The sequence below is a fragment of the Leptopilina heterotoma genome, unplaced genomic scaffold (assembly GCF_015476425.1).
Source record: "Leptopilina heterotoma isolate Lh14 unplaced genomic scaffold, ASM1547642v1 Lhet_21, whole genome shotgun sequence".
In the NCBI taxonomy this organism is placed as follows: Eukaryota; Metazoa; Arthropoda; class Insecta; order Hymenoptera; family Figitidae; genus Leptopilina; species Leptopilina heterotoma.
In genome coordinates this window covers 1,065,306-1,077,793 of record NW_025110925.1, presented here as the reverse complement: position 1 = coordinate 1,077,793, position 12,488 = coordinate 1,065,306, and the positions used below count along the sequence as shown (strand labels likewise).

General features: G+C 29.0%; 3 protein-coding genes across 4 annotated transcripts; 2 read left to right on the top strand and 1 right to left on the bottom strand.

Annotated features, from left to right (window-relative positions):
* Window positions 1-254: 254 nt before the first annotated feature.
* LOC122501514 lies at window positions 255-2,685 on the top strand. The gene is made up of 2 exons (XM_043611039.1): window positions 255-680; window positions 1,474-2,685. The coding sequence occupies exons 1-2, from the start codon at window positions 342-344 to the stop codon at window positions 2,467-2,469; spliced, it is 1,335 nt and encodes a 444-aa protein (XP_043466974.1). The 5' UTR covers window positions 255-341; the 3' UTR covers window positions 2,470-2,685.
* A 1,376-nt stretch (window positions 2,686-4,061) lies between these two features.
* LOC122501513 (putative ankyrin repeat protein RF_0381) lies at window positions 4,062-8,372 on the bottom strand. 2 transcript variants are annotated; one of them, XM_043611036.1, is made up of 3 exons: window positions 8,222-8,372; window positions 7,219-7,312; window positions 4,062-6,958 (listed from the first exon to the last, which is right to left on the bottom strand). In XM_043611036.1, exon 3 carries the CDS (start codon window positions 6,845-6,847, stop codon window positions 4,427-4,429), a length of 2,421 nt encoding a protein of 806 aa, XP_043466971.1. In that variant the 5' UTR covers window positions 6,848-6,958; window positions 7,219-7,312; window positions 8,222-8,372; the 3' UTR covers window positions 4,062-4,426. The 2 variants fall into 2 exon arrangements, with proteins under 2 accessions (XP_043466971.1, XP_043466972.1); XM_043611037.1 differs by lacking the exon at window positions 8,222-8,372 and adding an exon at window positions 7,959-7,978.
* A 1,099-nt stretch (window positions 8,373-9,471) lies between these two features.
* Window positions 9,472-11,832, top strand: LOC122501512 (putative protein MSS51 homolog, mitochondrial). The gene is made up of 2 exons (XM_043611035.1): window positions 9,472-9,869; window positions 10,650-11,832. Exons 1-2 carry the CDS (start codon window positions 9,525-9,527, stop codon window positions 11,649-11,651), a joined length of 1,347 nt encoding a protein of 448 aa, XP_043466970.1. The 5' UTR covers window positions 9,472-9,524; the 3' UTR covers window positions 11,652-11,832.
* Window positions 11,833-12,488: the final 656 nt, after the last annotated feature.

Sequence of the window (12,488 nt, the reverse complement as noted above, 5' to 3'; positions counted from 1 at the left end):
TAGAGTTAAAATTCGTCAAAAGAATTCAATTATTTAAAAATTTGTTATGAGTGTCTACTAGTGTCGCTGTCGATGTAAAAATTAATATTGGAGAATCGCCATTAGGCTGGAGTCCCATGGCAGCGTTTTGTGTTGCGTTGTAATGAGAGAGAATGCAGCAAACGTATATTTGCCTCTTTTTCTCTCCCATTACGACGCAACGCAAAACGCTGTCATGAGACTGCGGCCTTAAGTTCCTATTGGGGACTTAATATTTTTTTTATTGCGCATGATTGTGCATCTGTCATGGTATTTAATAGTTAAAAGAATATTATATTTTAATCTGTGTTATAAGTAAAAATATGGCTAAGTCAATGGAATCAGTTTTAAAATCTTTCGAGGATCAAATTAATGAAGAAACATTATCTTATTACTATCCAAACATGTGCCACATTTGTCTTTGTTTCGGTGAAAAAGTCAACTTAAAAAAATGCAGTGCTTGCTATATGATTTCATATTGCAGTAAAGAACACCAGAAACAAGATTGGATGAATCATAAGGAATTTTGCAAAGTTTTGTGTCTAATTAAGGAGGAATGGAAAGTTGATAATCTATTTGAATCATTGAAAGCGAACACTGAGAAAGAAAGAATGGCTGTTTTCAAAGAAGTTGAAGATGATGGGAAAGGCGACATGTTAGTAGTAAGTAGATTTCAAATTTTGATAGTATAATGAATAGAAACCACTTCTCTGTTCTAGTTAAATAATATTTTCTCCCATTATAGAAAACTAATTTTTTTTTCAACAAAACGTATTTAAAGATTTTTTTAAACGTTAATTAATTGTAATACCTAAATAATAATATATTTTATTTTTACTTGTGTATTAGATTTTATACATTTTTTTTTATTAAATTTCAGTTTTCTTCAAATTGGCATCAAATTAATAATTTAAAATAATAATTATTAACAAAATAAAATATAATTAAAACGTAATGAAATTTTACTCAATTTTAGTTTATTTAGTATTTTTATTATTAATTAGTTTCGTATAATTTTATTTTTTTTCTAATTTTTATTTCTTATATTAATTGTTGAAAATTAATTTATTTATAGGTATCGTTTTTTATTTATTTTATAATTTTCTTTATTTATTTTTCTATATTTTATTTTATTCATCATTATTTAATCATCATAAAACTTAAAATAATATTGAAAACTAATTAATATTTTAGTTTTTAAGTGAATTTAAAATTCCTCTGAATTAAGATTTTATTACACGGAAATTTTTGCGAGATTATATTAAATTGACAATTGAATAGAGATCATATTGAACTGAGCTCCAAAGACGATTTTATTATTTTGACAATTGAAACAAGATCATATCAACGGGAGCCGTCGAATTTTGTCTTTGATAAATAGGGTCACAAATTATACTTACTTTGATAATAGTTGATCTAAATGAAAGGATAATAAAGCTAAATTTGTTTTTTTAGAAGCAGCTGGTGACAAAAGCAACTACACTGATGAAGAGAAAGTTAAAACCTCGGGAATCCAATATGATCCAATTTCCAAGAATTTGCTCAATTTGTTTTGAAAGTAGAGAAAAACTTCTTGTAAATTGCAAGAAATGCCCTCAAGCGACATTTTGCAAGGAACACTTAAACAATTCTGCTCATGAAGAGGAATGTCATAAATTTATCCTCAATTCCATTTTTAAACCGATGATAGTTTTAGAAACGGCAATAACAGTAAAATTGTGTGCGGAAATAAAAGTTGACAAACTACCTTCAACAATGATGAAATTTATAGAGACTTACATAACAAAGAATTCATTTGATTCCAAAGAAGCAGAGTTATTGAATTTTGTATTATCAGAAAAATATTCCAGACCACTGTCAATAATTTTCGCAATGGAGAAATTAGACTTTCCTAAAATGTCAGAAAATTTAGTGATTCACGTTGTAGGCGCCTCTGTGGAAGAGGAAGTGTATAACGAGTGGGAATTATTTTTGCACTATTTTAAATCTGTGCAAAAACTTTCGGTGATTCTCATTGGAAACGATTTATGGCTTCTTTCAAAGGAAAAGGAAGATCTTTGCGAATCCTGCAAAAAAGAAAACAAGGAAATAATAATTGAATCGCATCATACAGTATATGATGAGTACTGTCGACAATCGAATTTTAAAAAACCGGATATTATCGCTTGCCTCAATGTTGGTTTTCATTTTTATCCTACTTGGGAAAAATCTATTAAAGTGTTGAACAAAGGACAGTGTCCTTTAGTAGTCACAGCCTTTTCCAAAGCTGAAGGTCTTAGGGACGAACAAATTGTCAAATCAATATTTCCTGCGTCAAATTGTGTCTTCAGTGATTACAATCCTTATGAAAGTTCTTTTTATGCAAGAAAGAAAATTGGGATACCTTTAATTTCCGCTAATCAATTTATTTCTGTCTATAAACAACTCAGTTCAGAAAATACATCTAAGTGATATTTTACGTTATTCAAGCAAATAATTATGCAATATTGCAGTAGGAATACTTTTTTTGACAGTACAAAATATTCGTTCTTCATGTAGACAATTTGCAGCAGAGCTGTAAATATTAATTTTTTAAACAATATGTTACAAAGTAATTCAGTGTTTTATTATAAATGTTTTTGAAATAAATAAAGTGTAAGATTAATAAATAAAGAATTTTGAAATTCATAAGAATATTTTTCAAAACTAATCAGATGAATTTTTATAAAAACTTTTAGCCATATTAGAGTTGTCATTTTTAAATTTTACTTTGAATTTTTGATGATCAAGATCAACACCAAATAGAATTCTATGACTGTACTTATACCTGTGTTGATAGAAAAAAAATTACTAAAAGGTATGTATCTATAATAGCTGGCAAAGGCAAAATTAATTGCATATTCTTTTTATATGTTTACTTTTTAAATCAGTATATTCTAAGTAAATTGTTCATTATATACAGAATATTTGCTTTGCTTTGTCAAATAAAGGTGCTTCTATACCTCCGGTGGATTGGTCAAGCAATCGGCTCGATGAATTTTCACGGTCGGAAAATGTACTTTCATGGCGGGTATTTTTGAATAAGTAAATGTTGAAAAGGTTTTTCTTGAAAATTTATTTAAAAAAATGATTTTATCATAGAAATTCTTTTCAAATTTATGTTAATAAACATGTTTTATTTTAAAAGTTGTCAAATTTTAATTCAAAATGTTTTAATTTTCCAAAGAAGTGTAAAAAGCCTAATGTTTTTGAAATGCTAGTACAGACGATACAGACTGTTTGTTATGAATGTACATAACCTAGCGTTGTGTTGTCGTGCTTGTGATATTATATTCTAAATTTAATGATTTAATTATTATTATATTAAATAATAATGAACTGACAACACAACGCTAGGTTATGTACATTCATAACCAACAGTCTGTACTAGCATTTCAAAAACATTAGGCTTTTTACACTTCTTTGGAAAATTAAAACATTTTGAATTAAAATTTGATAACTTTTAAAATAAAACATGTTTTTTAACATAAATTTCAAAAGAATTTCTATGATAAAATCATTTTTTTAAATAAATTTTCAAGTAAAAACCTTTTCAACATTTATTTATTCAAAAATACCCGCCATGAAAGTACATTTTCCGACCGTGAAAATTCATCGAGCCGATTGCTTGACCAATCCACCGGAGGTATAGAAGCACCTTGAGGAAAATGTTAGCCAAATGCATGATTTTTAGTTCGTTTTCTTTAAATATTTTTCATACGATGCGGTAAAGACACAATATTATTAAATATTTATTACCAAAAATGTTTTTATTATTCAATTCAAAGTTTTTTGAAAGAGTGTAACCATTTTTAGGCACATTTATTGATATTTTTCTCTGACTTTAGCGCACTGCCCCATAAGAACCCATGTATAAAACAGGAACTTTCACTCAAATTTTTTCAAAAACTATACGGTCAATCATTATCATATTTGAAGTACACCTGTGTGCAGTTCCAGTGAATAAAATAAAAAATATTTCAAATTGTTTTAACCTTTTTCATTTCAGTATACAACCTCCTTAATTTTATGTAAAAATTATTTATTCCCGTATTAAAGCATAAAGGTGCATACAATGCTCGATGACTGCTTATATACAAATAAAGTATAAAAGTACTCCTACAATGATCAGTTTACAATGAAATTAACACGAAATATTAAATAATTTAACCGTGGTTAACTTTATCTTACATATAACAGCAAGTACAAAAATATAATAGACAATACAAAAATATAATCGGAAGTAAAAAACTTGTTGCAGTAGATGCAACAAAATGATAGCAAGAAGCATCTTTTAAAAATATTTCAGTCTAATTGACCTAAAAAGCGTAGAAACTGTGACTGAGATAATATTATAATGAAACAAATGTTTTTCATCGTTGATTAATATTTACCACTTTATTTTATAGTCTGAAAATTCAGAAAAAACTGATGACAACTTTCGAAGATCGCTCATTGAAAGATATTGTAAAATTTCTTCTACATCAGCTGTTGAAAATTTAATTTTATAATTCCTTTGAATATAATGATACAAACAATTCGTGGATAGGTCAATTAACTCAATTCTACGCTTTACTTTCTCAATACGCAACTTTACAAATTTTTTATACGCGAGAAATTTATCATACGATACTTTATTGGTATTTAACAACTTCACATCTCTTATGCAACTCGCAATTTTGTCAGTAGAGTTTACTAGAATATCGTAAAAAGTCAAATTTAATTCATCGTTAACTTTTGTTTTTTGCATAATTATTATCTGCTGTCGAAATTCATTTTGAAATTTGCGAATTTTTATATTTTCTTGACTTGAAGGGAAATATTTAATTATTTCTTTGCAACTGGGTTTTAATAGTTCAAGACGTGCAATTATCAACTTTAACAGTTCATCATCATTTTCTATTAATTTACTTGAATTTATATTATGTCGCGTAATATCCAAAAGCCTGTTATCTAGCTTTATTTCATTTACTATAAATAAATTAGACCAATCACATCCAGTAAAATAAGGATCGATTGGAATGAAATTAGAATCGTAATATTCGATAATGTTTTCAAAAACATCTGAATTATTGTAACCATCACTTAAGATTGAATTTAGAACTTCTTTAAGTAATTTATTGTCTAAATAATTAAGCAAGCACCTAACAATTTCAGGACGAAATTCCCCTTTTTTTCCCTCACTATTCACAAACTCTTCATTGTCACTAATCAGAGTTTGTTCGCCCTCTCTAAAAACTCTTAAGCTGAAAGCATCTCTTAACAATGAAACAACATGGTAGTCATTTTTATGCTTGAGATCTCCGGCAATTAATAACAGCTCTGTTGCTTTTAATAGATTGAGATACATTGAAGGTGTGATTGTATCTAAAATGTTACTTCGGTCTAATAAATATCTTAGTGATGAAATCCTTTCATTTTTTCTAATGGAATTAGCACCAGAGTCTATGAGATATTTAATCATATTTAAATTTCCCATAGCTGCCGCAAAATCCAATGGGCGATGGAGTGCTCTTGTTTCTGAATTAATCCTCGCACCGTATTTCAGAAGAATTTCCACCAAACGTGTCTGATCGAATGTGGCTGCAATATGGAGAGGAGTTAATTTGTCCCTAAAACAACTTTCAACTGAACAGCCTGCTTCTAGGAGAATCGTTAACATTTCCTCGTTCCCGTTTTCAACGGCGATGTAAACTGCGAATTGTCCCAAATCACCAGATAAAGAATTTACTTTCATTTTTTTGAGAATTTCTTGTACCTTTTCAATGTTGTTAGCGCGCACGGCGGAATGAAGTTCAGTCTCTTTGGAGCATAATACAGAATCAATTTTTGAATAGCAGGTTAATAGGTACCTCCAAAGTTTATACTCGTGCATGTCTAATGCGTAATAAAGTGGAGTCTGTACATAGTCCGTAACAAGTTTTACTCCGTGATCAAGTAGATATTTTAAGATATTTATATCTTTATAGCTTTCACAGAGATCGATGAGAGACATATCCTCATTTATTTTTGATCCACTTTCAAACATATATTTCACAATATCTAAACGATGTTTGCTTATTGCCACACCTAGGGGTGTTTTATCATATGAATTTCTCACATCAATTTTATCAAATCCATTCGACATTAATAACTTGACCATTTCTAAATTACCACGTTCAGCGGCAAAATGAAGGGCTGTCATTCTTTTATGGTCATCTTTTTGTCCTTCGCGAAACTCATCACTTTCATCCATCTTGGCGCCGTACTTCAGAAGAAGTTCCACAAGTTGGATATTATTAAGACTGGCAGCAAAATCAATTGGTTTCATGCTCGACACATCATCTAGCACATTCACCATAGTTCCTTGTTTCAAAAGTCTTTCGACAATTTGAATGTTCTGCGTTTTTATCGCCACATGAAGTGTTGTTCTTCCGTCATCTCTTGGAATATCAATACGTGCTCCATTTTTCAAAAGAAACTCGGCTACTTTAACTTTATTTTGCTGTAAAGCTATATAAAAAGTTGTTCTTCCCTTGACGTCCTCGACATTAAGTTTAGCTCCATTTTTTATCAACAAATCGACAATCTGTAGATGACCTCGTGCTGCTGCCACATGCAACATTCTTTTATCATGTATACATTCTTCTAAATTATTTTTATTCAGTAGAGTACTAACGCGATTTAAATCACCTTTGTGAACGGCGAGAAAAATAGGCGTGTAATCGTCAGTACTATAGTAATTATCAAAATCCTCATAGTTGTCACTGTAATCATCAGAATCTGGATCACTTCCACTGCTGGAATAATCCTCTTCATTTTTCAACGACATTCCGTAAATTTTTCACGCACTGATAAAATAATTACAATACGTAATATAAAGATATAATAAACAGAAAGATTGATGAACTACAATTTCGAAAAGAATTCTTTCGTTGATTACCTGGAACAAATAAAATGAAATAATATAAATATTTTTTTCTGCATTGTTAATTATTGAGAATGAATAAAAAACATTGTGAAATTATTCATTCACCTGAACTAAATAAAAACTATCTTCGGTTCTTTTTATAACGACAGTTTCGATTATACCATAATTCGATTATACCATTTTAATTTTATTCATTAAACTTTACATGCACTTTTATTTCTCAATTATAATTTGTACTTTAATGTAAATATGTTATTTTTCACAATTCGTACCCAATTGTCCTGTAATTGAAGAATTTTCAAAATAAATAATCGCCTTCAAAATAATGCTTCTCAGAGGATTCACCAACGCTTGTATAAACTCAATCTAAAACAAAAATTCATAAAATTTTTGTTATTTTTTCACATTATTTTAAATATAACAAAGATTAGAATATGTCAAGAATTCCCTTAAATTCGTAAAATTTTCATAAATTTACAATTTATAATACTTTTTACATTATTTCAATTTAAAATCTAAAACAAAATAAAATACTACTTCAAGAATTTACATGGATTCGAAAATTTAAAAATTATTATCTAGAAACTTCTAAAGTAAAGAACAAGTAAAATAATTTCCTGTAGTTATACAGTTCTGATATGGACTTTTTATAGTTTTATAAATCGCTTTGGCGAATAATATGTTTTCATTTAGAAGCTATCGAAACGTGTAAAACTACAAAAAATACAGCGAATTTAAATTCCCTCTTGCAAAATTACTACTTTTAATTAATGTTTGTTTCAAAACTTCTTCTAAATTTACTACTTTCAAGTTTCAAAGTAGGCAATAAATAGAAACAATTATTAAGTACCAAATTTGAAAGTTATAAATTTAAAAAAAGTTGTAAAACTGAAACATTGAAATTTCTAAAAGGGCATTTAAATTCGCAGATTTTATGATAAAAAATAAAATGTTATTAGTCTTTAGAACATTCCATAACAAAAATACAAATAAACAGGAAATTTTGTCTTACAGCACAATTTAATTTTAAAGATTTTAAAGTACAATTTTGAGATTAGCAAAAATCTGGGGATTGTTTTTTGACAAACACAAATAGTTAACCTAAAATACACTTGGAACTTAGTCTTAAAATAGGAAAATATTACTTGATGTAATAGATATTTGAAAATCAGAAAAATATTGTTTTTTTCCTTTAATAAACATTGTAAACATTGTAAAACAATTTATATGTTGTTAAATTAGAATGAAATTAATAAATTTTAAAATATTTTATACCTGGAATCGCTTTTATTTTGACAGTTTAAAGGTGCATTCAGTCAAAATCGCCTCCACAAGAAGCTGCAAAGGTGTTTCTGCAATATTAGCTTGAAAATGCAATAAGAGTAAACCAGCGTAATCCGAAATCAGAAAATTAGTGCATGAGAGATAGACTAGCTGACAATCTCTCTTGCACTTATGAAATTCTGCTTTCGGTTTCACGCTTTCTGCTGGGTTACACCCTCATTTTTAGAATTTGCAATTAAAATACTTCAAACACTATCAAAAAATACTTTAACAAAGACCTCTAGAGTGAATAATAGTTAAGGTGCTTCTATACCTCCGGTGGATAAGGCTATTCAAGTTCGGTGGGGGGAAATTCAATATGGATGCTAACTGGTGCACCAACATTGTATAGAAAGTGTATGGGATAGAGTCTAATTTTTTAAATATCTCGCTTAAACGAAATTTTTAACCATAAGTTTATTAGGATTTTATGTTTTATTTTTAAAGAGCTAAATTTAGAATATAATATCACAAGCACGACAACACAACGCTAGGTTATGTACATTCATAACAAACAGTCTGTACCGTCTGTACTAGCATTTCAAAAACATTAGGCATTTTACACTTCTTTGGAAAATTAAAACATTTTGAATTAAAATTTGATAACTTTTAAAATAAAACATGTTTTTTAACATAAATTTCAAAAAAATTTCTATGATAAAATCATTTTTTTAAATAAATTTTCAAGTAAACACCTTTTCAACATTTACTTATTCAAAAATATCCGCCATGAAAGTACATTTTCCGACCGTGAAAATTCATCGAGCCGATTGCTTGACCAATCCACCAGAGGTATAGAAGCACCTTAAGACAAAATTCATTTGTAAGCTATTGTAGAAGCTATTGTAGACCAACCTTTATACTAGGTGTGAACGCTAATTTGACATTTTTCCGTGAAATTTGCTTAGGCCTTTAGGATCTTTAGGGAGCATTTACACCTTCGGTAAAAATTTCCAGAACGTAAAATTTTTCATTGGAGTAAGAGAGACAGACTGTGTATCTGACTCTCTTACTCTAATGCAAATTTTCCTTTCTGGACAATTTTTACAGAAGGTGTAAACGCTCCATTAGGATTTCTCTTAGATTTCTATAGTGTCGCTGTGATCGACGTAAAAATTTGTATTGAAGAATCGCCTTTAAATTCTTATTGCAAACGCACCATGCCTTAATATTATTTTATTGCTCATCTGTCAATAGTTAAAAGCGTTAAAAGAATAGACTTATCTATATTTTAATCAGTGATATAAGTAAAAATATGGCTAATTCAATGGAATCAATTTTAAAATCTACCGAGGATCAAATGAATGAAGAAACAACATATTACTATCCAAACATGTGCCACATTTGTCGCTGTTACGGTGAAAATGTCGATTTAAAAAGATGTAGTGCCTGCAATATGATTTCGTACTGCGGCAAAGAACACCAAAAACAAGACTGGCCGAATCATAAGCAGTTTTGCAGGGTTTTGTGTGAAATAAAGAAGGAAAGGAAAGTTGATAATCTATTTCAATCATTGAAAGTGAAAACTGAGGAGGAAAGAAAGACTGTTTTTAAGGAACTTGAAGATGATGGAAAAGATGGGAAAGGCGACATGTTAATAGTAAGTATTAGTATAATGAATAGAAACCACTTCTGTCCTAGTTGATTAATATTTTCTACAATATAGAAAACTAAAACTTTTTCCAACAAAATGTATTTAAAGCGAAGTTGCTGTGACAATACAATTGGTGTGCCAAAAAATAAATGTTTCGAATAATGGCTTTTCACATTTTCTCTAATCTTTATTTTCATGCATTTTGTTAGAACAAGTCTCAGCTTTTTGGAAATCGAAAACGAGAAAGAAAATTATAAACCAAAGAGAAATCGTCCATCAATTTGACGAATTTGACGTCAATTTTTACTATATAATCAATGATCAAAATTTTTTAAAAATTTGACGATTTTTTAAGCGTTAATTAACTGTAATAATTAATATTATATTTAATTAAATTAATTTACTTTTGTATTAGATTTAATACATTTTTTTTTATTAAATATGACGCGGTCCCAAGTAATAAGGTACCTAAGAAGAAAACGAATTGTAGGTTAGGTTCGTGTTAGGTTCATCTTGATTGAAAGTTTATTTTTATTAATTATTTGAATTTGAAACCAATTGTCATTGATTATTTTGGAATCAATGTAGACTTAAAGATCAAAAATAAATTTTTAATTAATAAATGTTTCTCTTTCTGTATTTTTACTCAAAAAAATTGAAAATCAAATTGATGACCCATTTCTCTTTGGGAAAAAGGTTAAAAAATTATACTTTGAAAATATTTGATTTAAATAAAAGGATAGTAAAACCAAATATCTACAATGATTGCTAAATTTGTTTTTTCAGAATCAGCTGTTGGCGAAAGCAACTACACTAATGAAGAGAAAGTTAAAATTTCGGGAATCCCACATGCTCCAATTTCCAAGAATTTGTACAATTTGCTTCGAAAGTAGACACGAACTTCTTGTGAATTGCAAAAAATGTCCACAAATAACATTTTGCAAAGAACACTTATTAAATAATCCAGCTCATGAAGAGCAATGTCGTAAATTTATCCTTAATTCAATTTTTAAACCGATGTCAGTTATGAAAAAGGCAGCAGCAGTAAAATTGTGTGCGCAGATAAAAATGGAAAAATTACCTTCCTCAATGATGGAATTTATAGAGACTTTCATAACAAAGAATTTAATTAATTCCAAGGAAGAAATCAATTTATTGAATATTGCATTTTCGGAAAAATATTCAAGACCGCTGTCAATAATTTTCGCCTTGGAGAAATTAGACTTTCCTAAAAATTCCGAAAGTTTAGTGGTTCATGTTGTAGGCGCCTCTTTGCCAGAGCAATTCTATATCGAGTGGGAAATATTTTTGCACTATTTTCAATCTGTGAAAAAACTTTCGGTGATTCTCATTGGAGACGAATTAATGTTTCTTTACAATCAAACGGAAGATCTTTGCGAATCCTGCAAAAAAGAAAACAAGGAAGTAATAATTGAATCGCATCATACAGTATATGATGAGTACTGTCGACGATCGAATTTTAAAAAACCGGATATTATCGCTTGCCTCAATGCTGGTTTTCATGCTTATCCTACTTGGGAAAAATCTATTAAAGTGTTGAACAAAGGACAGTGTCCTTTAGTAGTCACAGCCTTTACCAAAGCTGAAGGTCTTAGGGACGAACAAATTGTAAAATCAATATTTCCCGCGGCAAATTGTGTCTTCAGTGATTACAATCCGTATGAAAGTTATTATTATTCAAGAAGGAAAATTGGAATGCCTATAATTAACATTAATCAATTTATTTCTATTTATGAACAACTTGGTGCAAAAAATACATCTAAGTGATATTTTACGTTATTCAAGGAAATAATTATGCAATAATGCAGTAAAAATACTTCTTTTGACATTACAAAATATTGTTTCTTTATGTTGGTACATGGTTTTAAATACATTTACATCAGAGTTGTAAATATTGAATTTGTATAAACCTTGTAATGAATGTTAAAAAGTAATTCTATGTTTTATTACAAAAGTTTTTGAAATAATTAAAGTATAAGATAATTAAATAAATAATTTTGCAATTCATGTGAATATTTCTTTAAACTAATCAGATAAATTTTTATAAAAACTTTCAGTCATTTTGAATTTTTAAAATCTAACTTTAGATTTTTGATGATCGATGCCAAATAGATAGATTGTTGATGGAAAATAAATTTACCAAAGGGGCCGTTCAAAAAATACGTAACGCTATTTTTCGGACATTTGGACCCCACCCCTCTCCCCCCATGTAACGCAATGTTGTATACATTAGCGCCATTTTTTCTCCTGACCGTAACAAATAGCTTGACCCCCCCACCCCCCTAAAGCGTTACGTATTTTTTGAACGGCCCCAAAAGGATGCCAAAAGGTATGTATCATTTATAAGCTATTGTAGACCTACCTTTATACTAGGTGTGAACGCGATTTCGACATTTTTCCGTAGAATCAGAAAACAAATGCATTTTAAAGCTATTGCAGAAACACCTTTACAAGTTGTTGTATGTGTTAGAGAAAGATAAACAATATACCTATCCTTCTCTAACTCATTCTTCCGTTAACAATTGCGGATTCGATTCGGATTAACGTTTCTATTCTGTTTTATCCTTTAAATTCTATTTTGCTAGATGTGTGACGACTTTTTAA

Coding starts and splice junctions, on each gene's coding strand:
- LOC122501514 (XM_043611039.1), top strand. CDS start 342: ATGGCTAAGTCAATGGAATCAGTTTTAAAATCTTTCGAGGATCAAATT. Junction 681..1,473: donor GGAAAGGCGACATGTTAGTA/GTAAGTAGATTT, acceptor TTGTTTTTTTAG/AAGCAGCTGGTGACAAAAGC.
- LOC122501513 (XM_043611036.1), bottom strand. CDS start 6,847: ATGTCGTTGAAAAATGAAGAGGATTATTCCAGCAGTGGAAGTGATCCA.
- LOC122501512 (XM_043611035.1), top strand. CDS start 9,525: ATGGCTAATTCAATGGAATCAATTTTAAAATCTACCGAGGATCAAATG. Junction 9,870..10,649: donor GGAAAGGCGACATGTTAATA/GTAAGTATTAGT, acceptor TTGTTTTTTCAG/AATCAGCTGTTGGCGAAAGC.